A 25,386-nucleotide genomic window follows, 5' to 3' on the forward strand; every position below is an offset into this window, starting at 1 on the left:
TTTATGTATTTTATGTGTTTTGCCTTCATGTGTATCTGTGCAACGCATGTCTGGCTGAAACCAGAAGAGGCAACACATAACCCTGGAACTGGAGTTACAAACACTTGTGAGCCACCATGTTAGTTCTTGGAATCAAACCCGAGTCCTCTGGAAGAGCAGCCAGTGCTCTTAACTGCTGAGCCACCTCTCCAGCCCCTAAACTTGTTCTCTTATACCCTGCCTTAGTCATGGTGCTTCATCACAGCAGTAGTAAAGGAACTAAGACTGTCGCAAGGCTGGACTTGAACCACATAGTGATGAAGATGACTCTGAGCTTCTGACCTTCCTGAGTGCTGAATTTTCAGGTGTGTGCTGGTAGAATGTTCTTTTGGAATGTATACAATTTACCCTTGTTCATTCAGATGCTGATTTTTCTCCCCCACTATCTGGGGAGAAAAAAATCACACTGCATTGTGATGCTTATTCTAAGCATCACCTGTCTCAAATTTGTGTAACCATGCCACCATTTATTCTCTAAATTGTCAATTAAAACAACCAGCCACAATGTTGAGCAATGGAGAGGATTGGGTGGGACATCCTGGTCCGGAGTGGGAGGAGGAGGAAGGAAGCAGGAGGAGAGGGAGAAGGAGAAGCTGGAGGAGAGGTCTCAGAACCACGTGGAGAAATGAACTGGACTTAAGATATGACTAAAAGCAAGGCTAATGGGAGAAATCTGAATGGGAGGAAACTAAGCGGGTTTGGAGGTTTAGGATGGAGTAACTATTGCCCAGCATTGTGCTCTAGGTTAACTAAATCCTAGTCTCTGTGTGGTGATTTGGTTATACAGCTGCTTAGGACTAACTGCTGCTTAAATAAAAAAAAATCAATAGGAAATATTAATGACCTAATACAACAGGCGTGCTTCAGCGCCCTGAGTTTAAATGGTGCTCTGTGTGCTAGGCAAACACTCCACTAACTAAGCTATCCTTCAAGTTGCAGGCAGCTTCTCTCTTAAAGACTTACTATGTTTATAATGTACACCTGCAGGCCAGAAGAGGATGCCACATCTCATGGTGGCTGTGAGCCACCATGTGGGTGCTGGGAATTGAACTCAGGACCTCTGGAAGAGCAGCTAGAGCAGCCAAGCAACTGATCTAGCCCCCCTGCAACTGATCTAGCTGTGGTAGCATATATCTGTAATCCCAGTATTTGGGAGGCTGAAGCAGGAGGATTTCAAGTTCCAGGGCAGCCTGGGCTATCTGGTAAGATCTGTCTCAAAAACAAAAAAAACAAGAAAAAAATTTTGAAGAACCTTGAGTACCTGTGTATTATCCCGTTGGTTCAGTTCCTTGGGATTGCACCGTGCTGTGTAGTTCTTCATGGTTCTGACATCTGGAAATGTAGCGTTTTGGCCAGAGTGGGAGCCTTGGGAGCCTCTTGCCTGTTCTCGGGCTTTGCTGACAGGTTGAAGGACTTGTCAGGGAAGCTGTGTGGAGAATTTGGGCAGCTGGGCATGTGTCTAAACGAAGACCAATCACTTCCAAGTTTTCTCTCCTCCTCTTACTGTTGAGACAGGATGTAAATGTAGGGCTTTTCTATGCCCACTCTGCTCTGAATAGGAACACGGAGACCTTGATATCTATTAAAAGTTTCAGGCACTATAGCTGGGATAGACTCAGCCATTCTAACCAGACAATACTGGCCTGGCCTACTTCCCAGCCATGTGGCCTGTTACCTGCCATCTTAGTCTCGTTCTCTCCTGAGAACCTCTCTCTCTGAGCCCTGGGAGTTCTGCCTTATCCTCCCCTGCCCAGCTATTGGATAGTCAGCATTTTATTAACCAATCAAAAGTAATGGAGAACAATTTTTACACAATCTTTCCTGCCATCAAGATAGGAAATGCTTTATAGAAATAACAATGCTGGGCTGGAGAGATGGCTCAGAGGTTAAGAGCACTGGCTGCTCTTCCAAAGATCCTGAGTTCAATTCCCAGCCATCACATGGTGGCTCACAACCACCTAAAAATGACCATGCCAACGACCATATCTGTAACCAGATCTGTCCAGATTTTAATTGCGGTACAAAAATTAGCTTTTGAATACACAGTGCACAAACATCCTCCAACAGTGTTTCTCTGTATCATCATCATCATCATAGAGACAGGGTTTCTCTGTGTAGCCCCGGCTGTCCTGGAACTCACTCTGTAGACCAGACTGGCCTCAACCTCAGAGATCTACCTGCCTCTGCCTCCCGGACCTAGGATCAAAGGTGTGCACCACCACACCTAGCTCCAGGTTTCTCAAAAGCCACAGGCAGCGGCCACTGTGGTGGATCAGTAGGTAAAGGGACTGCTGCCAAGCTTGCAAGCTGAGCTGGACCCTCAGGACCCCACCTGGGTGGAAAGAGTGCTGACTTCTGAGGTTGTCCCAACATAACTTCCATGGTGCATGTGCCCACACAACCCACATATTTTATATATATATATATATACACACACACATATATAATTTATTATATATTATATACACCCACAAGTTATATCTAACTTATTATATATAATTACAGTATATATATATAATTATATATATATATACAGATATATATTTATACACACACAAACCTTCCCATATTTAAAACTTTGAGAAATATAAAAGAACCAACCCCCCCCAAAAAAACAACCCCAAATGCATAAAATTCTACAAATAAAATATAATAGACAAACTCTGAAGAAGCAAGACAAATAGCTTCTGAGAAATTGAAAGGCTAAACAATCTAGTAAGGACTCACTAATAACACTTGTAGTGAATTTAGTATATATATTTAGATGACCATTAGTCCTTTCTCTCTGGAAAATGAAAAATCCATTCATTTTTCCCCAGAAATTAAAGGCTGGTAAGTGGTAATTAGCCGAGCTCCTGCCAAGGCCAATTGCCTAATGGAGACCGACATTTTGACTGGTGTCAGAAGAATGGAGTAAGGCTAATGGAGAGTTCATTAGTCCCTGCTTGGCTTCGACATTTTTTCCTGACCTGGACAGGCAGGCCTCGCTCACCCTGTCCAGCTCTGGGTATAATGGCAAGTGGCTGCATTTTTCCTCTAGAAGGCTGGGCGCCATGGCAGTGTGGGGTGAATGGCATGGGGTGAGCTCAAGCTTTACAGTTGCTCTCCCACCATCTCTGGGGCAGAGCTCCCTTACAGTGCTGACCGCCCCTGTCTCCCTCCTGACCTTAGGACTGAAAGGCACCACTCTCCCCAGTCGGGGCACTACACTTCCTCCCGTCGCACCTCACATGACGTCAATCTTGTGGCTTTAGTACCTGGTGTACTGGCCTGATGAGACAACCCAGCCAGCAAAGGTGCCCAGTGAACAAGCCTGTCGACTTCAGCTTAATCCCTAGTACCCACAACACCTGCATTCACATCCCACCCCGTCCCGCAGACATGGCATTTTTAAAGATGAGAGGGGCCTGGAGAGCTGTGGAGAGATGCCTGAGCAGTTAAGAGCACCTGGGGTTGACTCCCAGGACCCACAGCTGACAATCACCGTAACTCCAGGGAATCCAGCACGCTCTTCTGATCTCTGTGGGCACACGTGGTGCACAGCCATACATGCAACCAAACACTCATACACACACAGTAAACCTAAACATTTTTAATAAGTCTTTAAAATTGTACAAGACAGAATTATTCCATATCCTGCAGTGCTACTTTTTGAGATGATTCTGTCCAGGCTGGCCTCAAATGACCCTCCTGCCTCTGCCTCTCAAGCGGGTAGGTAACAAGTACACCATCACACAGTGCCTGGCTTCTTGAAAGACTTGAGCAGACTGAGAATCCATGTGGATAGAAATTTGTTTTGTATCCAGCAAGATGGCTCAGCAGGTAAAGGCGCTTACTTCCAAGTCTGAAGAACCAAGTTCAGTCCTCAGGGCCCTCATGGTGGGAAGGAAAGAAAAAGGACTCCCACAGATTGCCCTTTGACCTCCACATTAGCAGTAGGATGCATGCACACATACTTACATGCATGTGTGCTCCGTGCAGAGAATAAATAAATATAAGCCGAAGGCAAACACCCATCCAAAATTATCTTAGTTTGAAACCTAATTCCATTAATTTTTTTTTTTTTTTCTTATTTTCTTTGAGAAAATAAAGCCTTGACTGGCCTGTAGTTCACTCTGTAGACCAGGCTGGCCTCAGCCACAGAGATCCCCCTGCCTCTGCCTCCCAAGTGCTGGGATTATTTTAAAAGTTATTTTTAGTTTTAATATATACTGCATTTCTAGGAACACACACAGTTAACCTGTAACCCAAGGACAGGTGTTATTCTGTTCAGAACTTCACTGTTTGGGAAAATCTCACTGTCGGCCCAGTGCTGCTGACAACTCTCTGCCAGCCTACCTCGGCCAAATTCAAGGTAACCTGATGCTATTACAAGCACCAGCCAGCTTTGATGCGCTGGTCAGTACAGACAGTGGCATATACTCTTCTATTGGAAAGTATTTCCCTTTGTGTTTGTGTACTATCACACTTGAAAGGGATTAATGTTTCTAGACAAATAACAGTGGGTGGGTGATCAGCGATGGCTTTTATTTAAGGATTGAGAAGCACTACAAAGATGCGGGGGTGGGGGGTGCTGGGACGAGATCTTATAAGGCACAACATGTAAAAGCTGCCCACAGACCTGACCGCTGTAGGCAAGGAAACAATTCTTTTTATCTGTTTTCTGCACCCCGCCTTTGCCCCAAGACTTAATGCTTCATTTCTTTGCTTAACTGGCCAAAGTGAAGCTGGGGTGTGGTTCATTAGGGAGCATCCCTAGTTCAATCCCCAGCACCCAGAACAAACACACAAACACACACTCACACACACATGTGCAAGCTGGCAGACAAATTAAAAACTGGGCAGGTGTTGCAAGGTAGTGCTGTTTTCTTCCCAGCATGCATAAAAATCAGATGCCCCGTCGCTAAGCACCCATTCCCTGAAAGCAGACAGCACTGCAGATTGCAGAGGTTGCAGAAGTCTGAGCAGAAACAGCAGAGAAAACCAGAAGTGCGCTCATCTGCACAGAGAGACCTGGAGCTGCAGAGCATGGGAAGCACTTAATGACTCTTTCTACCCCCACCGGCAAAACACATTAGAAAATAGAAGGGGGTTTCACCATGGCAACAGCTCCCAACACTGAGTCAGATATTAGAAATGGAGTAGACTCCATGTCCCGGGGTCTACAAATGTAGTATGCGCCTTATACAAACAGCAACCGCATTTATTAACTTGAGAAGTAAGTTCATGGCCATGATTGCTGCTCTGGTAGACAGCCTTTTCTCTACCATTGCCTATGTCTAAAACTCAACTGTTCAAGTTGTAGGATAAGGACATTGGGTCCACAGCATGACAGTTTTTAATTGTCCTTGGTAAGCACTTTCACCTTAACCTAAGGCCCATTATGTGATAAGGACATTCTGGGGCTGGAGAGAAGGCTCACTACAAGAGAACATTGGCTGCACTCACAGAGCACCCGGAGTCCATTCCCAGCACACACATGGTGCTGACAGCTGTCTGTAACTCCAGTTTCAGAGGACCCGACAGCCTCTTCTGGTATTCATGGTACAGACATACATGCAGACAAAACACACACACAAAAAACAAAGACGGAAATCTAAGTACATTAGGTGGAGGCGGAAGGGTGTATGTGTAGACTTGGAACAGCTTTTCTGGAGGGGTATAAGCCACCTGTGCTAGAAAAGCATACTGGGCGGCAGGAGGTAGAACGTAGGCCGTAAAATCGGGGTAAAGGAGTTCACTCGTGACAAAACCAAGGGTTCTCCTCAGCAAAGCTTGTGTCCAGTTGAGCTAGGCGGGGTCTTGTCTGGCTCGTTTGGGGCTCTGCTGCTCCCCGGGCTGTGGGTTCTTCCGTGCCGAAAGATTCCTGAGCGACCTCAAGCTCTGCACTTGCTGCAAGCGCAGGGCGAGCTCCTCGCTGCAGGCCCGCTGGACTGTCTCTGCCTTCTCTGTGTCCCAGCTCAGAGCAGCAGCCAGGGCTTCGGGGTCCTCCCTGGAAACCAGCTGTGGCGAGAGCAAGGACCACTGAGAGTGTTGCTCTGTGCTCCTGTGCTTCTCCCTCTCCTCTTCTTTATTAGGACAGGGCCCTGAACTGAGGCCCAGGCTGGCCAGGAGCGCACACTATGATCTGCCTGCCTGTCTATTCTTTCTCCCTTCCTTCCTTCCTTCCTTCCTTCCTTCCTTCCTTCCTTCCTTCCTTCCTTCCTTCCTTCCTTCCTTCCTTCCTCACTTCCTTTCTTCCTTCTTTCTTCTAGTTTCTCGAGATGGGTTTATGTGTGTGTATAGCCTTGACTGTCCTCACTCTGTAGACCAGGTTGGCCTCGAACTCAGAGATCCGCCTGCTTCTGCCTCCTGAGTTCTGGGATTAAAGCCATATTCCACCATGACCGGCTATAATGTACCTTTCACAGCACATGCTCATGTGGCTTTTTAAAATGACTCAAGCCCAACAGGAAATTGAATTAAGCTCAAGTTGATATAATTTCCTTCCTTTCTACATAGAATTGGGAGGTACTTCGTACACAGGAACAAGAACACTCACAGCCATCCTGTCAAGCCACTAGCTCTCTACTCTTCAGAGAGTCAGCACAAGGTAGGCCCCATAGGTCTGCCTTAGTTATTTCCCATGACACTAGGGACCAAACCCAGGGCCTTGTGAATGCTGGCCAAGTGCTGATCTTTGCCCCCAGCCTTAATTTCGCCTTCGTGTGCTACTATACTGGCCTCAGATGACTTAGGGATTTTTGACTCTCTATACCTTGAAAGCTTTAGGCCTGCAATTTCTCCCGGTCAGATCATTATCAATTTGGACTAGAGACTAATGTTTGATGGCCCAAGGAAATACATCCCTTTTCTCTTAAAAGGCACTTGGAGCAGATCGGTGGTGGTGCACTCTTTTGATCCCAGCACTTGGGAGGCAGAAGCAGATCTCTATGAGTTTGAGACCAGCCTGGTCCACAGAGCAAATCCCAGGATAGCCAGGGCCACACAGAGAAACCCTGTCTTGAAACCCCTGACCAAAAAAAAAAAAAAAAAAAAGACACCTGGATTTAGATTGAGATGTCTGCAAATGCTGTGGCTGTGTTAAAAGGGAATTTTGCAGCTGTGAGTCAGCCTGCAGAGGAGAAAGAAATCACATACAGGCCTCTGCACCTCCAAACTATACTTCTAGGGGAAGTCATTCTCTGCAGTTCAGGGTCCCTAGTTTTTGCCCACCTCCAAATCCTGACTAGATAAACTCAGCTCTGGAGTAGGCTTCTCCTTCAGTGCAGTAAGGATCTGGCTTGTAAGTGCCACTTTTGAAGCCATCTCTTTGCCGATGCCTGTGTCAACTGCATCCATCTCTTCACCGAGGACAGTTTTGGCCTCTGTAAAGGAGATAAGAGAGTAAGCAGCAGGCTATAAAATCACACCACCCAACCCAGCCCGCATCGTCAGTGGGTGAGAGAGGAGCATCATTCCCAGGGCACTGTCATCCTCAGGCAGTCAGAGTGCTCGGTAAACCAGGCCCCGCCCTCCAGGGTACTCCCAGGGGAGCTGCAGTGGGTGCCCTACCTTCCTGGCTGGACAGGATGCTGCCCTCCTTCTCCAGGGCCTGCAGGTAAAGTTCCAGGAGCTGCTTGGACTGGCGGGCCTCTTCTCTCTGGTCAAGCAGCTGCTGGAGTGTGTTCTGGAGCCCTTGGACAGTGGCACAACTTTGGCAGAGTTCCTGAGCCAGCTCTGAACATGGGATGTCGATGAGTGCCTGGCATTGAACAGAGGCTCTGAGAAAGCTCGGGGCAGTGCTGCAGCTCCCAAACATACCCATTTCATCTCTTATTCAAGTCACTTTGAGACAAAAAAAAAAAAACAAAAAAAAAAAACCTGACATTCCAAAATCTAGTGTGAAAACTGGGAAAATGAAGTATTGGTGTCTCGTTAAAAACAAAATTAACCTCCACTTAGAAATTCCACTACACGGGCTGGAGAGATGGCTCAGCGGTTAGAGTGTGTACTGCAGAGGACTTGGGCTCAGTTCCAGCACTCAGCTCCAGCTTTAGGGAAGCCACAGTTCTGGCCTCTACCAGCACTGTACTCCCACCCCTGCAATACACACAACCCTCACACGTAAGAAAACCTGATCTGAAAAGAAAAGAAATTCAACAAACTAAAGGAGGCAACTGATCATTTTCACAACAAGTCAATATAAAGAATTTTAAAATATTATTATTGTGTTTACTACTGTGTTTGTGGCGTACAGGAGTATAGGCGTCAAGATGCCGGGGTGTGGAGAGATCGCTGTGAGATCTGAGTCTCTACCATGTGGGTACCGGGCAGGAAAGGGCGTTCAAGACTTGACGGCAAGTTCCTTTATCCACTAAGCCTGTGGCTGGCCCTATCCTAAAAATACCTATTTATTTTTGTTAGTATGCGGAGATGAGAAGGTAGCCTGGCTTCTTACATGCGGTCTGGAGCTCTGAACTCAGGTCATCAGGCCTGCGCTGCAAGCACTTTCACCTGCTGAGCCATCTCTTCCACCCAAGGTTGTTTCTAAAATGTAACCACACTGAGCTTTGATGTCATGTGCAACCTGGGAAGGATGAAAGACAGCAGCTGTTTATTCTCCATTTACCAGGAAGACATGGCGGAGTGGTGAAGAGCACTTGCTCTTGTGGAGGACACAGGTTCGGTCCTCAGTGCTCACACGGTGACTCCCACTCATCTGTTACCCCAGTTCAGGGGATCTGACAGGCACGCACACGTGTATATATGCATACAGGCAAAACACTCGTGAACATAAAGTAAGATAAATCCTTTAAGAAGAGTAGGTTTAGGCAGAACTCTCTTGAGAAGCCCACAACTATGTGTTGGATGTGCTGGGTCCTGTAGCGTGTTTGGTTTGGTTTGAGAAAAAGTCTTACTATGTAACCCTTGCTGGTGTAGAACTGTGTAAAACATGCTGGCCTGGAGCTCACAGATGTCTGCTTCCAAAGAGCAGGGATTACAGACATGAGCCATTACCGTGCCTGGCTTGTACTGTCCTTTGCCTAAGCATCTCTCTGTTAATGCCAGTGCATTACATGTATATTAAAACCCTTCTTTAATAAACAACTTTGCTTCAAAAAATAAATTAAAAAAATAAGCTAGACATGGCGGTACATGTCTACAATTATACCCTTCAGGAGTCTGGGACAGGAGAATTGCTAAGAGTTTGGGGTTAGCTTGGCTACAGAGGCCAGGGCTGAGGACGCAGCTCAGTTGGTAGCATATTGGCCAGTATGAAGCTATGTCGGGAGTCTGGGCCAGCATAAACTGGAAGCTAGTTAGTATGGGAGCGCACACCGTAATCCCAGCACTTCCATGGCAACATGGAGGTGTTAGGGCTAGTCTGGAATACACAGGACTGGGCTCAAATCAACAACTGAGTCGCTTCACAAGAAAAGACCTAAGCTCAGAGGCATGTTAGCTTGCTATGCAGCTTAAGAAACACGCAAATTTCAGAGAGCTAGGGTGGGGCTCAGAGGCAGAGTGACTGCCTGACCTCCACATGGCCTTGGGTTTGACCTCTAGTATTGAAAACAAGCAAGAAGGGCTAATGATAAAATTATTCTTGCTTTAAAAAAAAGAAAAAGCTGTTTGTGGTGGTACATGTCTTAATCCCACCAAGGGAAAGGCAGAGATAGGTGGATCTTAGTGAGTGCGGAGCCAGTTTGGGCTACATAGCAAGTTCTAGGACAGCTAGGGATACATAGTGAGACCCTGTCTCTAAAATAGATTAATTAAATATAAAGAAAGAGAAGAAAAAAGAAACACCACAATAGAAAGAGCTCACATCTCTTGAGTAATATAGGTTATGAATGAGGAAATGGCATTTTATTACCTACGCGGCCCAGTTCTCTCAATGGCCACATTTCTCTTTTATTCATGGGTAGCTGACCTCATAAGTACTTTTTATTTCTTTGAGACTTTTATAGACTCAGCTTTATTTGTAGCAGAGGATGAACTTGAACTTCTAATCTTCCTTTCTCCAACTCCACAGTACTGAGATTAGTTACACATACACACATTCATACACACACACAAACATGCATGCACGTGCACACGCACACACATGCATGCACTCACAACATGTATAACCTGCTAGGGACCCAAGCCAGGGCTTTGTCCATGTTAGGCAAACTCTCTACCGAGTGAGCCACATCCCAGGCCCTGCTTTTTTGGAAACAGAGTCTCCCATTGTAGCCCAGGTTGGTCTGGAGCTCACCATAGTCCAGGCTGGCTGTTTGGCAAACTGTTAGCCTTCCAAGTGCTAGAATTACAGGCCTGAACTACCATGCCTTCTACTCTTTTAAGTCTTAGAAAAGATTAAAATTAAATAAAAATGAAGGTCTGGAGAGACGGCTCTTGCAATGATTGGATTCCCAGTGTCTACATCAGACAGCTTACACTCTCCTGTAACTCTAGCTCCAGGGGGCCTGACACTCTCTTCATGGCTTCTATGAGCACCTGAACTCACTCAAGCACATTCACACACTCAAACCCACAACAAAAATACGAGAAAACGGAAAGGCACCTGGCTTCCCTCTGTCCAGAACACTGACCCAGCCTGTACTTCCCTACGCAGGCTCCATCTTGTTCTGAGGCCTCAGCTTGCTATCTCTTGGGAACCTGCCAGTGTTCCAAGTGCACACGCCCTTTAACTGAGAAGTTACATTCGGAAGTTAGTTTACATAAGCATCTCTGCAAAACGGCTCAAGATGCCCAACATGGACCTCTGGCCTCCACATGTACACACACAGGCGAGCGCTGGCTGCACAAACACACCCAAAATAAAATAAAAACGGGGTTGGAGAGATGGCTCAGCAATAAGTAAGTGGTTGGAAGGATAGCGCAGTGGTAGAACAGGGTTTGGCACGCTCAGTCCCTAGTACTAAATAGACCATTTTAGAGAGCACAAATACTGGGGTGGGGCACGCCTGCAACCCCAGCACTGCGGCAGTGCAGCAGGAGGAGCAGTCTGGCTTACACGAGACCCCATCTCACACAACCCAAACAGGACGGTGGTTAAGTGTGCTTGCTGCTTTTCCTGACAACTGGAGTTTGGTTCACAGCACCCATGTAAGGCAGCTCACACCACCTTTAACCCCAGAAGATCCAATGCCCTTTTCTGGCCTCTGCGCACACCCACAGATATGCACATACATACAAATAAAAATAAATATTAGCTGGGCATAGGGGCGCACACATCTAACCCAGCACCTGGGAGTCAGAAGCAGGTGAGTATCTGTGAGTCTGAGGCCAGCCTGGTCTACAGAATGAGTTTCAGGATAGCCAGGGCTACACAGTGAGACTCTATCTACAAACAAACAACTTAAAAAAGATTTAAAAAATCTCAAATAAATGGACAGTTAAAAGAAACCAAGGTATCAACAGACAATATAACCATGGAATTACTGTGGCAGGGAGCTGGGGCACAGAGCCAAAAGTCCTAGGACAGCAGAGGCTGCTGAGTGCTGTGGAGCTGTGAGGAGACTTACTTGGAGGTCCTCTTCTGACAGCATGATGATGCTGGACAGATCCTCTTTCAGCTGTCTGGCCACATTCTTCCACTTGACCCCTGCCCCGCTGTCTGTTTCATCTGCATCAAAGGACTCTTGGGAAACCCAGGCTGTTCCTCCGTCTGGTATACAGAGAAATGCCAGTCAGGTCAGTAATTCCGACGCCCCAACACATACCACTGTGGAGAATGTGCAAGTCCTTCTGAAGGACCACTCGGATGATGTCAGTGACCGGGAGGCACCTTTTCTCAGGGATTCACAGAAGAGCTACTCCCTGCCTCGGGCCTGAACTTTTCCTCTTCTGTCTTCAACTTATTTCTGTGTGAAACTGTCCTGTATTCTTTGGAGAAAAGCAATTCACACTGAGTGTGGTGGCTAACACCTTTAATCCCAGCCCTCAGGAGGCTGAGGCAGGTCCACTGAAGCAAGTCTGAGGCCAGCCTGATCTACCTTGTCTCAAAAGGAAAAAAGAAAGCAGCAGCTGCTTAACCCTAAGGTATGGTAATGTATGGGCCAAGGGACCTACTACACCTCTCTTTTGATAATCTTTGTGCTTGTATGTGGGTGCTTGGTGGGGAGAAGTGGGAATTAGGGTTTCATGCAGTCCAGGCTAGACTTAAATTCACTATGTAGTTGAGGGTAGCCAAGGACTTTTGATCACAGGTGTCTGCCACCATGCCTGGCTGTGATCTGTTTTCATATATCGATATTCACTCTTACCAGCACTTCTCCAGAAGGGAGGGGAAGAGGTAGAGACTGATCCTTTCCTTAACTGGGCCAGCCAAAGGGACAGCAAGCACAGTGATGACTGATAAAGCCAAGGCTGAAGGAAGATTTCCTCAATTTAGTAGCAATGGTCTTTAAAAGAGGTTTCTTGATGTGCATAGTGATACCCGCCTTTAACCCCAGCACTCGGGGGGCAGATGCAGGTGAATCTCTATGAGTTCTTGGCCAGCTGAATTTGCAGTGATAATAATGACGTCATTACCCTCTAGTGAGACCTTTCTGTGCACCAGATAAGATTTAGTGCAATGCCTTGGGCAATATCTGGAGACATTCTTGGTTGTCACAGTTGGGACAGAAAGATACTGTAATTATTATTTCCATAATGATCCAGAAGGCTGTGTAATTTGCCCAGTCACCTGGCTAGAAATGGCAGAGCCCAGATTCACACCCCCAGTTGCACTGACATGCTGGGTTTCATTTGCTGTGGGTCTATGTACGATGATGCCTTAGCACCATGCCTGGCACACAGAGGGGCTCAGGCAACATTTGCTGAGTAAACACTTAGACAGACAGACAAACAGCAACCACTGGCCTGCACAGCCAGACGAATCGTGATGGCTGTTGCTTGTGTAGCTTAGGTTTCTCACCCGAATCGTTGTATGTCCACTTCTCATTGCAGGCCAGCGCCACGAGCTTCGTGTTGGAAGGGAGGCAAAGGAAGTAATCGTCATCATCCACGATGGTACCATCCTCTGCCAGGACCAGGGTGATGGGTGTCAGGGATCTATCAATGGCCAGTATTTCACAGGCTGAGAAAAACAACATATTCGGCAGGTGACAAACAGCCATAAGGGAATTACATCCTCCTTAGTACTCTCCAGGATGGCCCAGGGACAATCAGAATTCCTGGGAGACAATAATCAATATAATCACAACGATAACTTTTAGCGCTAATGTACCACCTAGCACATGCCTGGTACAGTTTCAGCTACTTTTCAGGTAAAAAGCTCATCTTATGTGGGAGTTCCTGTTATTATTCCTGATTTACACACAATGAACTCAAGCTCAGAGAGATCAAGGAACGGAACGTATTCAAAATCACACACTAAGTGGCCCAATTGAGATGTAAAAACTTTTAGATTTTATACATACAAATGTTTTTTTTTTTTTTTTCTGAATGTACGTGTGTGGACCACATTCATGCTTTGTGCCCAAGGAGGGCGTTGGATGTCCTGGAACTTGAGTTATAGAGGGTTATGAGCCACCATGTGGGTGCTAAGAACTGAAAACAGATCCTCTGCAAGAGTAACCAGTGCTTTTAACACCCGAGCCATCTATCCAGCACCCCAAACTGAGACTGAAACCCAGTGTGGTTCCAGGAAATGTGTTTCCCACAGCTATTCTGCACTGGAACACAGGAGGCATTTGAGTCTACTCAAATAAGCACCCAACCAGAGCTTGGTCTGATTACTTGTGGACAAATAATTCTGTCTCTCGTTCACTTATTCAGTGGCCGCCTTAAATTCTACACATCAAATGTCAGAGGAAAATAAGAGAAACATGCTTTCATTTCTTTGTGGCTATCTTCCTTCACAGCTGTTCTAGACTAAAGGAAATTACAATAGCAGCAGAAGCTTGTCCCAGTATCGTTTCCTTTTTATTATTGCCAGGCAAGAGGCTTTCCACAATGCTGTCATCACCCAAAATAGACCAGCCAGCCTCCTATAGGCTCAGCTGCAGAGAACACAAGGCCTCTGTGCCAAGACACCCAACCAATACAACTGAAGTGGCACGAAAGTTGAAGTAACCTCGTGCCGGGGTGAAACGCAAACCTCAATGTGGCAGAATCCCCAAGTCACCAAATCAAACCTTGCTCCTGGGTCTCAGTGGCTCTCAGGAAGTGCTCCTCACCCTGGCACACACTATGACTACATGCCCGGAGCTAGCCTACATGTAAGACCTGCAAGAACTTCTTTGGATATATTGTTTGTCGCCACGGGCTAATAACGCTCGTAAGGAATTTGGACAGGCCATTTCACTTGAGCGTCCCAACAAGCCTTTGAAGCAAGGCTGGAAATACAGCCACTACACTGTTGAGAAAACCAAGGGGCCAAAGATGGGGGAGCATAAGGCTCAGAACCTGGGTCAGCTCACGATCCTTCTCTGGATTCTAAGGGGCAGCCACTGGCAGCTCCTTTTAGTGGAACAGGTACGGACTGTGGACACCCACCACCGCCCCGCCAGGGGCCCCAGTACCGCCTCTATGAGCCAGAGTGGAGAGAATACGCTAGACTCCGTTTGGTCCAAAATCAGGCCAGTAAGTCTGGACCTGCACAGAGCTTCCGGTCCCCTCCCCGAGCCTCTCACTGCAGAGAAGTAAAAGCCTGTCAATCGCTGCAGACACGTGGGCCGCTGCAGTCCCAAGGCTCCGGGGTCACCTTCCCGACCCCGCCCGGTCCCCTCCGCAGCCAACCTTTGCTCCTTAGGTCCTCGAGGCTGGAGGCCGCCAGGCCGTATTGATCGCGGCTGTGGTTGCGGCGTACCAGACACGGTTTAAGAGGCCGGACATCGTCCGGGTCCGGGGCGCTGGCTCCCCGCGAGAGCTCCATCCTCAAAGTGCTACCTGACTGACTCTGGGAAATCCTTGGCAGCTCAGAGCCACTTTCTCGGACACCCTCCCTTAAGCGGCCTGTCGGGAAATGTAGTTTTCGCTACAGCAAGTTACGCGAAGACCAAGGCACGCCGGGAGATGTAGTGCTAGTGGTGGCTAATTACATGCATTCCAGGGTACGACGGGAGTTGTAGTTTCTGGGTTCAAAGCCGGGGGCAGGGATTCAGCTCAGGAAAGGGGGTCGGAGTTGGGTTTCTTTTTTTCTGTTCTGGTCTTTCTCCTTCCCTCTCTTACCTCTCCTCCCCCCCTTCCCTTCTTCTTCTGTTCTTTAAAACACTGTGTGAGGGTGCTGGAGAAATGGCTCAGAGGATAAGAGCACTGATTGCTCTTCCCAAAGGTCCTGAGTTCAATTCCCAGCAACCACATGGTGGCTCACAACCATCTAAACATGAAATCTGGTTCCCTCTTCTGGCGTGCAGGTGTACATGCTAACACACATTGCAAAAGTAATAAATCTTTAAAAAAAAAAATAAAACACTGTGTGATGGAACACCCAGGGTCTCATGTATGGTAAGCACAGTTCTACACCGCATTGCCAGCCAGCCAAGTCTTTATGTTTTATTTCAGAGTTGCCATTGAGCTGGGCGTGGTGGCTGGTGGGGCAGGCCTTTGATCCTCAGGAGGCAGAGGCAGGAGGATCTTTGAGTTCCAAGGCAGCCTGGGGTTTCCTTCCAGCTTGTCAAGGAGTGTGTGTGTGTGTATCTGCATCCCAGCCTTGACGGCTCTGCAGTACCCAGGTGAAGCCAGAATCTTGACTTAGGCTGCACTGAAGAATCTCGGGATGAATTAGATTGAAGAAAGGGTTTACTAAGGAAAATAGGGTGCATGCCAGCTTTAAGAGCAATGGAAGGGGTTAGGAAGGTACTGGCCTGAGTGTTTTAAAAACACGGCTTTTCTTCTTCTTGTCATAACAGGCCTTACCCATGCTGGGCAAATGCTTTATTGCAAAGCTGTATCACCAGCCATTATCATTATTATTTTTATTATTATTTTGACAGGGTCTTGCTAAGTTGCCCAGACAAGCCTTGAATTCATCATCCTCCTTTCTCAGCTTCCTAAGTAGCTAGACTTATGGGCGCACACCAATGTGTCTGGCTGATGTTTTAGTGTTTTGGTGCTAGGGACTTAACTCAGGGCCTCATGCATGCTAAGCAAGCACTTCAGGACTGATTCTGTGGCTTTTGAAGTTGTAGTGTTCAAAGGATATGATTTACAAGGAAGTTGAAAGAGTAAGTAAAAAGTTGACATTAAGTTAAATGGCTGGCAAGATGGCTCAGTAAAGGTGTGTGCTGCCAAGCCTGACAGCCTGAGTTTGATCTCAAGGTCCAACATGGCAGAACAGATTTCCAAAAGTTGTCCTCTGATCTCCAAAAACACAATGTGGTATATGTGTGAACACACGTACACACGTATGCTTACACACACACATAAATACATGCTATAAAATTATTAATTTTTTTAAAGAGCTGGTTTACTTATTTCTCTTTAAAACTTCGTTTTGTGGCTGGGCAGTGGTGGTGCACACCTCTACTCCTAGCACTTGCGGGGGAAGAGGGAGGTGGATCTCTGTGAATTCAAGGCCGGTCTGGTCTTCAGAGTTAGTTCCAGGGCAGCCAAGGCTACACAGAAAAACCCTGTCTTGAAAAAGCTAACTAACTAACAATAAATAAAAAAATTTCTTTTGTAAATGAAGGCATTAAGATGGTTTGTTTGTTTGTGTGTGTGTGTTTCCGGATGTTGATGCAGATTGGTGCAAGATGCCTGCCTGGCACTCAGAGAACAACTCCTGTTGTAATCCTCGGGTTATTTCCAACTTTTATCTGAGATAGTCTCCCTGGAAGGTTGGCAGGCAGGCCAGGCTAGCTAGCACTTCCAGGGGTCTACCTTCTCCCCCCTTCCATTTCTAGTCCCTCTCCGGGATTACAGGCAAGTGCTTCTCAACCTGTGGGTCACAGAGCAGATGCCCTGCATACCAGGTGTTTACGATATGGTTCAATTATAGCAGCAACATATAGCAATTATATTACATATAATTATTACATATTACATATTTGATTATAGCAGCAATAACTTACAGTTATTAAGTAACAAAATAATTTTTTTTTTGGTTGGGGGTCACCACAACATGAGGAACTGTATTAGAGTGGCTTTTGAACTGTATCACTGAACCTGTAGGTCACTGATTGGACAGACTTGCCAGCCAGTGAGACCCCAGGATGCTCTTAACAAACTGGGCAAATCAGATGTTGCTTGCACAGCTATGCTCTGAAACATCTCCCAGCCACATTATGCTTTCTTTGTCTTTATTCTTTATCTTTGTTTGTTTGTTTGAGGATGTAATCCAGGCTGGCCTGAAAATTGCCACGTAGCTGAGGATGCTGTGCATGAACCTGAGTGCTGGGACTGCAGGCCTGCAGCACTGTGAGTCTGCTGTTCAGGCTTACAAAGGAGAAAGGAATGCTGCTGAAGTCAAAGGTCACAGAAGTTTGACTCACTAGGTAGCTTCAGTACCTGCTTCAACAGACACTGCCCGGAGGCGGGACTATTGTCTCCATGCGGGCAAGCTTAATGGTGCTCTTTATTATTTGGGCTTTTTTGAGTTTTGATTCTCGATGTCAAGAGATGCAAACCAGATTCTGAAGGTATGTATGTCCCTGAGCTTTCTTGGTCTTTCTATCCTACTTATATCTCTAAGATACCCCAACCTTCAGGAAGGTTTGAAGGAAGTCAGTTTTAAACACGGGGGCGTTAATTTTCAGTTTTGCCAAAAATGCAATGCAGTCACATAAGAAAAAAAAAGTTAAAATATTTATATATTTTATGTGTATAAATGTTTTGCTTCCATGTATCTCTATGTACTGCACACTTGCCTGCTGCCTGCTGAGGCCAGAAGAGACGACACATGCCCTGGAACGGGAGTGCTGCCGGGTTCTGAGCTACCATATGGGTGCTGGGAATCAAACCCAGGCTGCCCTGCAAGATCAGCCATTGCTCTTAACTGATGAGCCATGCACTAGCCATCTCTCCTTAATTACATAAAAAAAGTTGCTAAATAGCAATTACAGGAGGACATTGCTGTAGACTAAATTGTTGTTTTAGACACTAACAAACTGGGCTAAAAAATTCAAAATACAGACTCGGGGTAGCTAAGTGCCAGAACACTTACCTAGCCTGAACAAGACCTGAAGTTTGATTCCTAGTATGTGGGTGGGGAGGAGACATTTTTGCTAAGATTGCCTATCACCAAATTCAAAATAAAGTGTTTATCTGAACTTCCCAGAAATCAAGCTTAGCGAGATAGACAGATTTCTCAAACAGGCTAACTCTGCTTGGCGTGGCCATGAAGTTCCCTCTGCCTTAATTCTTACACAAAAACGTAACCTGGGGTGACATGGTGTTGACTAACCGGTTATTTTTCTATTGTTATATTTCCTTGTCTTTGATTTAGAAGGAAAGTAACTTTGAAGTGAAAAAGCCTCTTTCTTTTTTGTACTTTTTCTATAAAATCAACCCTTTCTGTTCTGCTCACTGGGAAAAATCAACTGTATTTTATAGAATGAAGTGATGCCTGATTACATAATTGAAAATAAACAGAAATGGAAATTAAGAAAATTTGTCCTTTGGCAAGGCAGAACGATAAGATCGCAAGTCAGAAAGCAAAGGGAAACTGAATCACAGGGCTGCTTGAAATGTTCAGACACTGCTCGACAACACGTCCATCCTGGCTCTAATACAAGTCTGTTTTTTCTTTCCTCCAGAAAAACTAGTTATTAAGATGAAAAGAATGGAATTTGGCTGTGTGGCTCAGTGGTAGCATACTTGCCCAGGGGCTGGCAGCATATTCATACAAAATCATGATGCTGGTGGTGATGTTGATAAAAGGTCTAACAGAGCATGTGGACACCACCTGTCATCCCAGAACCCAGAAGCAGAAACAGGAGGATCTTGAGTTCAAGCCAGCTTGAACTACATAGTAAGATCCTGTCTCAAAAACATAAAGATCTAACAATTTGGCTGCCATGATGACGGTTCACAGAAGGCTCTTCTCTCCATAGATGCCAGAGTTCTCAGATGCTCCAATGTATGTCTGTTTGTTTGGGGTTGGAGGCAAAGGTTGGGTGCTGGATCTTCTGTCTTTTTTTTTTTTTTTTAAATAGCGGGTCTCATGTAGTCTAGGTTGAACTCAGTATGTAGCCAAGGATATTGAACTGATTCTACTGCCTCTGCCTCCCAAGTGCTGTGATTCCAGGCATGTACTGCCATACCAGGTATTTATGGTGCTAGAACCCTATTTTATTTTATTTTTTGATTTATTTATTTATTTATTTATTTATTTATTTTTTAGACAGAATTTCTCTGTGTAGCCTTGGCTGTCCTAGATTCACTTTGTAGACCAGGTTGGCCTCCAATTCACAGAGCTCCACCTGCCTCTGCCTTCCAGAGTGCTGGGATTACAGGCATAAACCATCGAGCTCGGCTTGGAACCTAATTTTTTATGCATTCTAGGTAAGCACTTTATTGTAGAGGAATTTTAATTTAGAACATGGCTGCTCTGTCAAGAGATCTCCAAAGGCCTTCTAGGTCTGTGTGATCCAGCTGGGATACAGATATGCCTTTAATCTGAGGAGACAGAGGCAAGCAGATCTCTGGGTTCAAGGCCATCCTGGTACCGAGGAAGGTCTGTACCTTTATCCCAGCCCTCAGGAGGCAAATCTCTGAGTTCTAGCCAGTTGTGTTCAGGCAGGTTGGGTTAGTCAATGAGTGGAGAGGCAGTTGCAGGGGAGTTGAGTTTGTGGCAGTTCCATTTGTGGAATTCAGGGGCAGCTTTACTGGGACAGTTCTAGAGAAACGGGTTGAAGAGAGAACAAGCTAGACACAGGTGAAGACAGAATGAGCAAGAGGATGAGAAGGAGCCGGAAGATTAGAATAGATTGTAGAGTTAGGTTGAGGACACACAGGGCAGTTTGAACCAGGAAGCAAGAGCTCAGAACTAGAAAGGGGTGAGCTTATTCAGCCGTAAGTCTCAGGGGCTGAAAACATTCTAGGCCTAGATTATAATGTAGAGAGGCTAGAAGGTGCGAAGACTAGGCCTACGTTAGCAGATGGAGGCAGCAAGCCCCAGAGACGACAGGGTGAATAAAGTTACTTTTCCACTTGACCAACGAGCCTCCAACTCCATGTAAAGCACCATCAGTTCTAATACAGATGAAGGACGGCCATTAGGAGACACAGCCCGAGAAAGCACTGCACATGTGGAACATGGGTTTCTCAGGAGGGAGTTGCTGAGTGTTGGCTTCTGAGTAATTCTGAGAATTGTAGATACTCAACGAAGCATACTCTACTGGATGGCTAAAATTTAATTTATATCCTCATGTATGTACTAAATAAGTAGTCCCTAGATGTACCCATGGCACTATAAGAACAGGGAGAGATTTAATTCAAAAATAAATATGGGCCTGTGGTGCATACCTGTAATCTCAGTACCCCAGAGGGAGGCAAGAGTGGACGCAGTTTATCTTGGGCTTTAAGTTTGAGGCTACTCTGAACTACATAAGGAGTTATCCAGAAAACAAAAACAAACGAACAAGCAAAAAAACCTCTAAATACACAAACATGTAAATAAATAAATTTATTTTTAAAAAGAAGAACCTGGTGGGGGAAGAGGAACTTAGAAGTGGATGTGATTGAACCATGGTGTTTACATCCATCCGTCTGTCTGTCTGTCTATCTATCTATCTATCCACCTATGTCTGTGTTAGGATGTCAGATCCTCTGAACTGGAGTTGCAGACAGTTGTGAGCTGTCATGTGGGTGCTGGGAATTTAACCTGGGTCTTCTGGAAGAACAGCCAGTGCTCTTAACTGCTGAGCCATCTCTTCGGCCCCACGATATTCTATAAAAAAAGAAAAAAGATTTTGGACTATGGACTTTCCTGAAAACTGCCAGGTAACCTGGACACCAGGCTCAACCCTTCTGCCCGGAGCCCGCCCCATCGACGGGCTCAGGTCCTTCTACTTTGGTCTTGTCTGGAGAGCGAGAGCGAGTGCTCTTGGGAGAAACGTGGGCCCGCGGCGGTCGACTAGTCAGGCCTCAGAAAGATGGCGTCCTCGGAGCAGGCAGAGCAGCCGAACCAGGTGAGGGGAGTGGGACTGCCCCGCCGCGCCTGGCAGGGGTCGGGGCTGGAGCGGCGCTCGGCGCCCGGCTGGCAGCAGGGCAGCGGCCCTGAGTCCTTGAGGCTGAGGACTCCCCCGACTTCGATTTTCTCTGGGCCCCGCCCCTCTCCGGGTCCTCCCCGCCGGCTCCTCCCCCGGTGACCCCACTCCCACCACGTTCCGGAGTTGGGGTCTCGGCAGCGGCCTCGAGGCCCCGCTTGCTGCCCGGCGGCCCCTCGGAGCCCGCTGGACTTGGTCGGGGGCGGCGGGCCCCAGTTAGGTCCTCAGCCCACAGCTAGGAGGCCTGCTGGGGAGAGGTGGGGAAGGCTCGTTGGTACCCGGCTGTCCTCTGAGGGGAGGCGCCCGGCCGCCCCTGCTCCCCAGCCCCTCAGCTCCTCGAGTACCCCACACCTTGGTCTTCAGTCACCTTGGGGCTTCCCTTGCCAAGTTAGAGCGTCGCTCCGAGGACTCCGTCCCTCTAGCGCGTTAGTAGAAAGGGGATATACTCTAAATAAGAGACGCCACTGAGCTTTCGGCCGAGGAACCAACCCGTGCTTATCTAGGGTGTTTTTTTTTTTTTTTTTAACCAGGGATTCGCCACCGAGTTTTTCACCTGCAGATTTAACTAGATTCGGCCTCAGTTATGGGCCAGTGTTGATGCTTGGGCTTCTGGTGTAGGGAAATAATGATGATAAGCTCTCGGTAGCGGATGAGGAAAACTGCTAAGAGACAGCCCTTTTACTGCCTGCTGTCATGCAGAGGACCTGTTATGTTTACTTTGGAATCTTGCTTATTCTTGTGTTTATATGCTCTCACCACAGAGCTGGTGAAGTCAGAGGACAGCTTTGTAGGAATCGGTTCTTCCACCATGTGGATCTCGGAGTTGGCTTGGTAGCAAACACCTTTACCTGCTCAGCCATCTCTCCTCCCTTTGTAAAGTGCAGAAGTGGGTAGCAAGGTTTTGTAACATGCCCTAAATTACGGGCATCATTGAGCCTTGATTTCAGCCCACACAGTGTGTGACTCCACTAGTTGGCTATCTTATGTTTAAATTTAATTAGGATAGACCCGGGAAGAAAACAGTTTTCACCTGGGAGTCTCATCATTCATCTCTCACCTCCTTGGAGCACTTCTAAGAGTTTTCAACCACTTGCCAATATTTCACTTCCTTTCTAGGCAGAGGACTATCACTTAATATTCTTTTCTACTCGCGATAAGTCAATTAGAGGATCACACTTAAGGGAGTTGGGCACTTAGATCGGCCTCTGTTAGTGGTGTGAGTAACTCAGGAATGGTGTGTATGCTCTAAGACATCTGGGGTGCCCGAAAGAGGGGCCCCCTTTCTTGTGTTAGCTTACCTAGTTTGCTAAAGTGCCCCATGCGTCAGGGCCTCAATTTTTTTCTGAACTGTTTAGGAATGGGAGCTGTGTCCACAGTTTCTGATTCCTCCAGGTCATGTTCCAGTTTTATGAAGGATACTAGAAGTGTTTCTAATCACTTGGAAGCCTTGGTGTGCTTGAGGGTTCCTTTGTTTCTGGACATCACCCTCTGTATATGTGGAAAGGGTCTAAGGTCTTTTAAGGGTTTGGCCAACACTTGTTTGGTTTCAGCTCTGCCTCTCCTTTGCCCTCCTTTCCCAAGCTGATACGGATGGCATTGCATCAGAACCTGTGGCAGCCTGAGGAAAAAGTTGAACTCTTTGTCATGTTCCATCATTAACAATAAGCTGCAAATACACACTTAAAATATATATGTGTATATATGTATATACTGTCTTCCTGCCCCAGCCTCCTGAATGCTGAGATTACAGGCGTGCACCACTGAAGCATTACTTGTTTATTTACCTATTTTGAAACGGCAGTTCTTGTAAACCAAATAACCTTGAGTTTTACATAGCCAAGGATGACCTTGAACTTCTGATCCTCCTGTCTCTACCTCACAAGTGGTGAGACTTCAGGCATGTGCCGCCAAAGTCTGTTGGTGGTAGAGACTGAAATAGGACCTTGTATATGCTAGGCAGGCTTTGTACAAACTAAGCTACATTCCCAGCCTCAAATTAATAAACTTTAAATTAGGGACTAGAGAGATGGTTCAGAGGTTAAGAGCACTGGCTGTTCTTCCAAAGGTCATGAGTTCAATTCCCAGCAACCACTTGGTGTCTCACAACCATCTAGAATGAGATCTGGTGCCCTCTTCTGGTGTGTAGGTCTATATAAAGGCAGAACATTATATACATAATAACTAAATACATATTTGAAAAAACTTTTAATTAATTAATGAACTATTATTTTATATTTTTTTTGAGACACAGTGTTACTATGCAGCCCTTAGCTGTTCTGGAACTCACTAATGAGTGTGTGGTGTGGTTACTTTACTCAGTTTTGAGAAATTGTGATGTACCTCTGTTATCACCACCAGGATCAAGAGCAAAACAGTTTTGTATCTCTTAGTGCTCTGCTCCTTCCTGCTGAGCCTCTGCTTCTGGCTTCTGTCATTAGGAGTGATAAAATGGTTTATAACCTATTCTTTTAGGCTTTTCTTGGTCATAATAATGTTTGTGAAAATTTCCACCTTCTTTATCTGTTGCTTTTAAACAAAATCCCAAACTTTCGATTTTACCAATAAAGACTCAGGAGCCAGATGCTGGTGTGAAAGCCTGCTAGCTCAGAGAGGCAGAGAGAGCACCCAGGTGACCCTTCCTCCTCAACCAATGTCCCAGAAAGAAAAAGCTCCTTCTTCTGTCTTCAAAACAAAACAAAACAACCCATCAAGGCCTGCAGGCATATATGCAGGTAGTATACTGTATAGATAATAAATAAATAAATCTTTTTTTAAAAAGTTCCTTCTTTCTTTCTTTCTTTTTTTTTTTTTTCCTGTGTAGCTCCGGCTGTCCTGGAACTTGCTCTGTAGACCAGGCTGGCCTCAAACTCACAGAGATCACTTGCCTCTGCCTTTCAAGTGCTGGGATTAAAGGCGTTTGTCACCACATCCGGCAATGATCCCTCTTTCTATTTCCTGTGCATCCTCTGGACTTCCTCTCAATCTCTATGGTTTTTTCCTATGTTCACTTCTGTCAACTGGTTGCTTGCTCCTACTCTTGACCTATGATTGACTTTATTTAATCCTGTTTACAGAAAGCTCTTGGATTAAAGGTGTAGGCTAGGCCTGAGCCACACCACAATGAGAAACAGGTTTTTCCAGTATATAAATTTCAGGGTTCATAGTGTGATCATATATCCTGAACCATTTATAATTCATTAATTTTTAAAAAACTTTTTATTGATTCTTTATGAGTTTTACATCATATACCCCAGTTCCACTTACCTTCCTGTCCTCTAGTAATCATCCTCTTTCCTTGCAACCTCCCCCCAAAAGAAAGAAAAACACACAAACAGACAAAACAAAGCATACAAATATCTCATCGAGGAAGCTGTAGTGTGTCACGGTGTGCCCCGCAGTGCACCCCTCCGTCCACACAGCTTTACTTGCAGATGTTCATTGCAGTCAGTCATTGGTCTGGTTTGAGGTCCCTGTCTCCTGTGACACCGTCAGTGTTGGATCTTCACTGGGCCTCCTCCCAGGTAGCCTGTTGTTGCCTTGTGTTAGGGAGACTCTGCAGCTTTGGTCTGCAGGATCCAGAAGTCACATGCTCCAGCAGTTCATAGATGAGATGGATGTTGAGATCGGCCAACTCCGAGCCCTGGATCTGGGCCTGGGAGGGAGCTGAGCTTGTGGTCCACCGGCTCTCCTGCACCCACACCATTGGGTGAGCCCTCCAGTACTGCTCTGGCTAGGCCAACCAATGCTGCCGCTGGCAGGAGGCAGGGTCAGCTGTCCCACCCTCATGCCCTCCTGGCCAGCTCATCCACACCCACACCTTAAGAGCCAGTCTGCTGTGGTGCCCAGGCGAGGTGCCAGGCCCACTTTCCCAAGTGCTGCAGTTGGTGGTTAGGGGCAGGTCCAGCTCACCTGCATTCATGACCTTGGGGCCCTTCATTACCTTAAAGACACATTTATTTGTGTGTGGTGTGTGGGTGTGCACACGTGCCATGACCATGTAGCGATCAGAGGACAGCTAGTGGGAATTGGTTTTGTCCTTCCACCACAAGGGTCCTTGGCATTGAATTAAAATCATCAGACTGAGAGCAAGTGCCTTACCCACTGGGACATCTAGATACCTCATTCTTAGTTTTGTTTTTTTTTTCTTTTTCTTTCTTTTTTTTTTTTTTTTTTTTTTTGAGACAATTTCTCTGTGTAGCCT

At 46.4% G+C, this 25,386-nt stretch overlaps 2 protein-coding genes and 1 long non-coding RNA gene across 7 annotated transcripts in view; 1 reads left to right on the forward strand and 2 right to left on the reverse strand.

Moving 5' to 3' along the window:
* Positions 1-485: 485 nt before the first annotated feature.
* Positions 486-15,012, reverse strand: Dffa (DNA fragmentation factor subunit alpha). Of its 2 annotated transcripts, none has more exons than XM_021636208.2 (6): positions 14,776-15,000; positions 12,950-13,111; positions 11,556-11,698; positions 7,594-7,783; positions 7,255-7,406; positions 486-1,465 (listed from the first exon to the last, which is right to left on the reverse strand). In XM_021636208.2, the coding sequence occupies exons 1-6, from the start codon at positions 14,909-14,911 to the stop codon at positions 1,457-1,459; spliced, it is 792 nt and encodes a 263-aa protein (XP_021491883.1). In that variant the 5' UTR covers positions 14,912-15,000; the 3' UTR covers positions 486-1,456. The 2 variants fall into 2 exon arrangements, with proteins under 2 accessions (XP_021491883.1, XP_021491882.1); XM_021636207.2 differs by lacking the exon at positions 486-1,465 and adding an exon at positions 3,617-6,042 and having other exon boundaries at positions 14,776-15,012.
* A 5,575-nt stretch (positions 15,013-20,587) lies between these two features.
* Positions 20,588-21,736, reverse strand: LOC132652937 (uncharacterized). Of its 2 annotated transcripts, XR_009590476.1 has the most exons (3): positions 21,553-21,736; positions 21,300-21,432; positions 20,588-20,866 (listed from the first exon to the last, which is right to left on the reverse strand). It is a non-coding gene; the product is annotated as an uncharacterized LOC132652937 (long non-coding RNA). The 2 variants fall into 2 exon arrangements; XR_009590475.1 differs by lacking the exon at positions 21,300-21,432.
* Pex14 (peroxisomal biogenesis factor 14) overlaps positions 20,962-25,386 on the forward strand; it is a 139,652-nt gene continuing 135,227 nt past the window's right edge. Inside the window, exon 1 of one of the 3 annotated variants that reach the window (XM_060379068.1) lies at positions 20,962-21,107. In XM_060379068.1, coding sequence (XP_060235051.1) covers positions 21,072-21,107 — 36 coding nt within the window. In that variant the 5' untranslated portion in view covers positions 20,962-21,071. The remainder of the gene's footprint in view (positions 21,108-25,386) is intronic. The other 2 variants (XM_021636211.2, XM_060379067.1) reach the window with 2 other exon arrangements.

The sequence above is a fragment of the Meriones unguiculatus genome, chromosome 3 (assembly GCF_030254825.1).
Source record: "Meriones unguiculatus strain TT.TT164.6M chromosome 3, Bangor_MerUng_6.1, whole genome shotgun sequence".
Lineage (NCBI taxonomy): Eukaryota > Metazoa > Chordata > Mammalia > Rodentia > Muridae > Meriones > Meriones unguiculatus.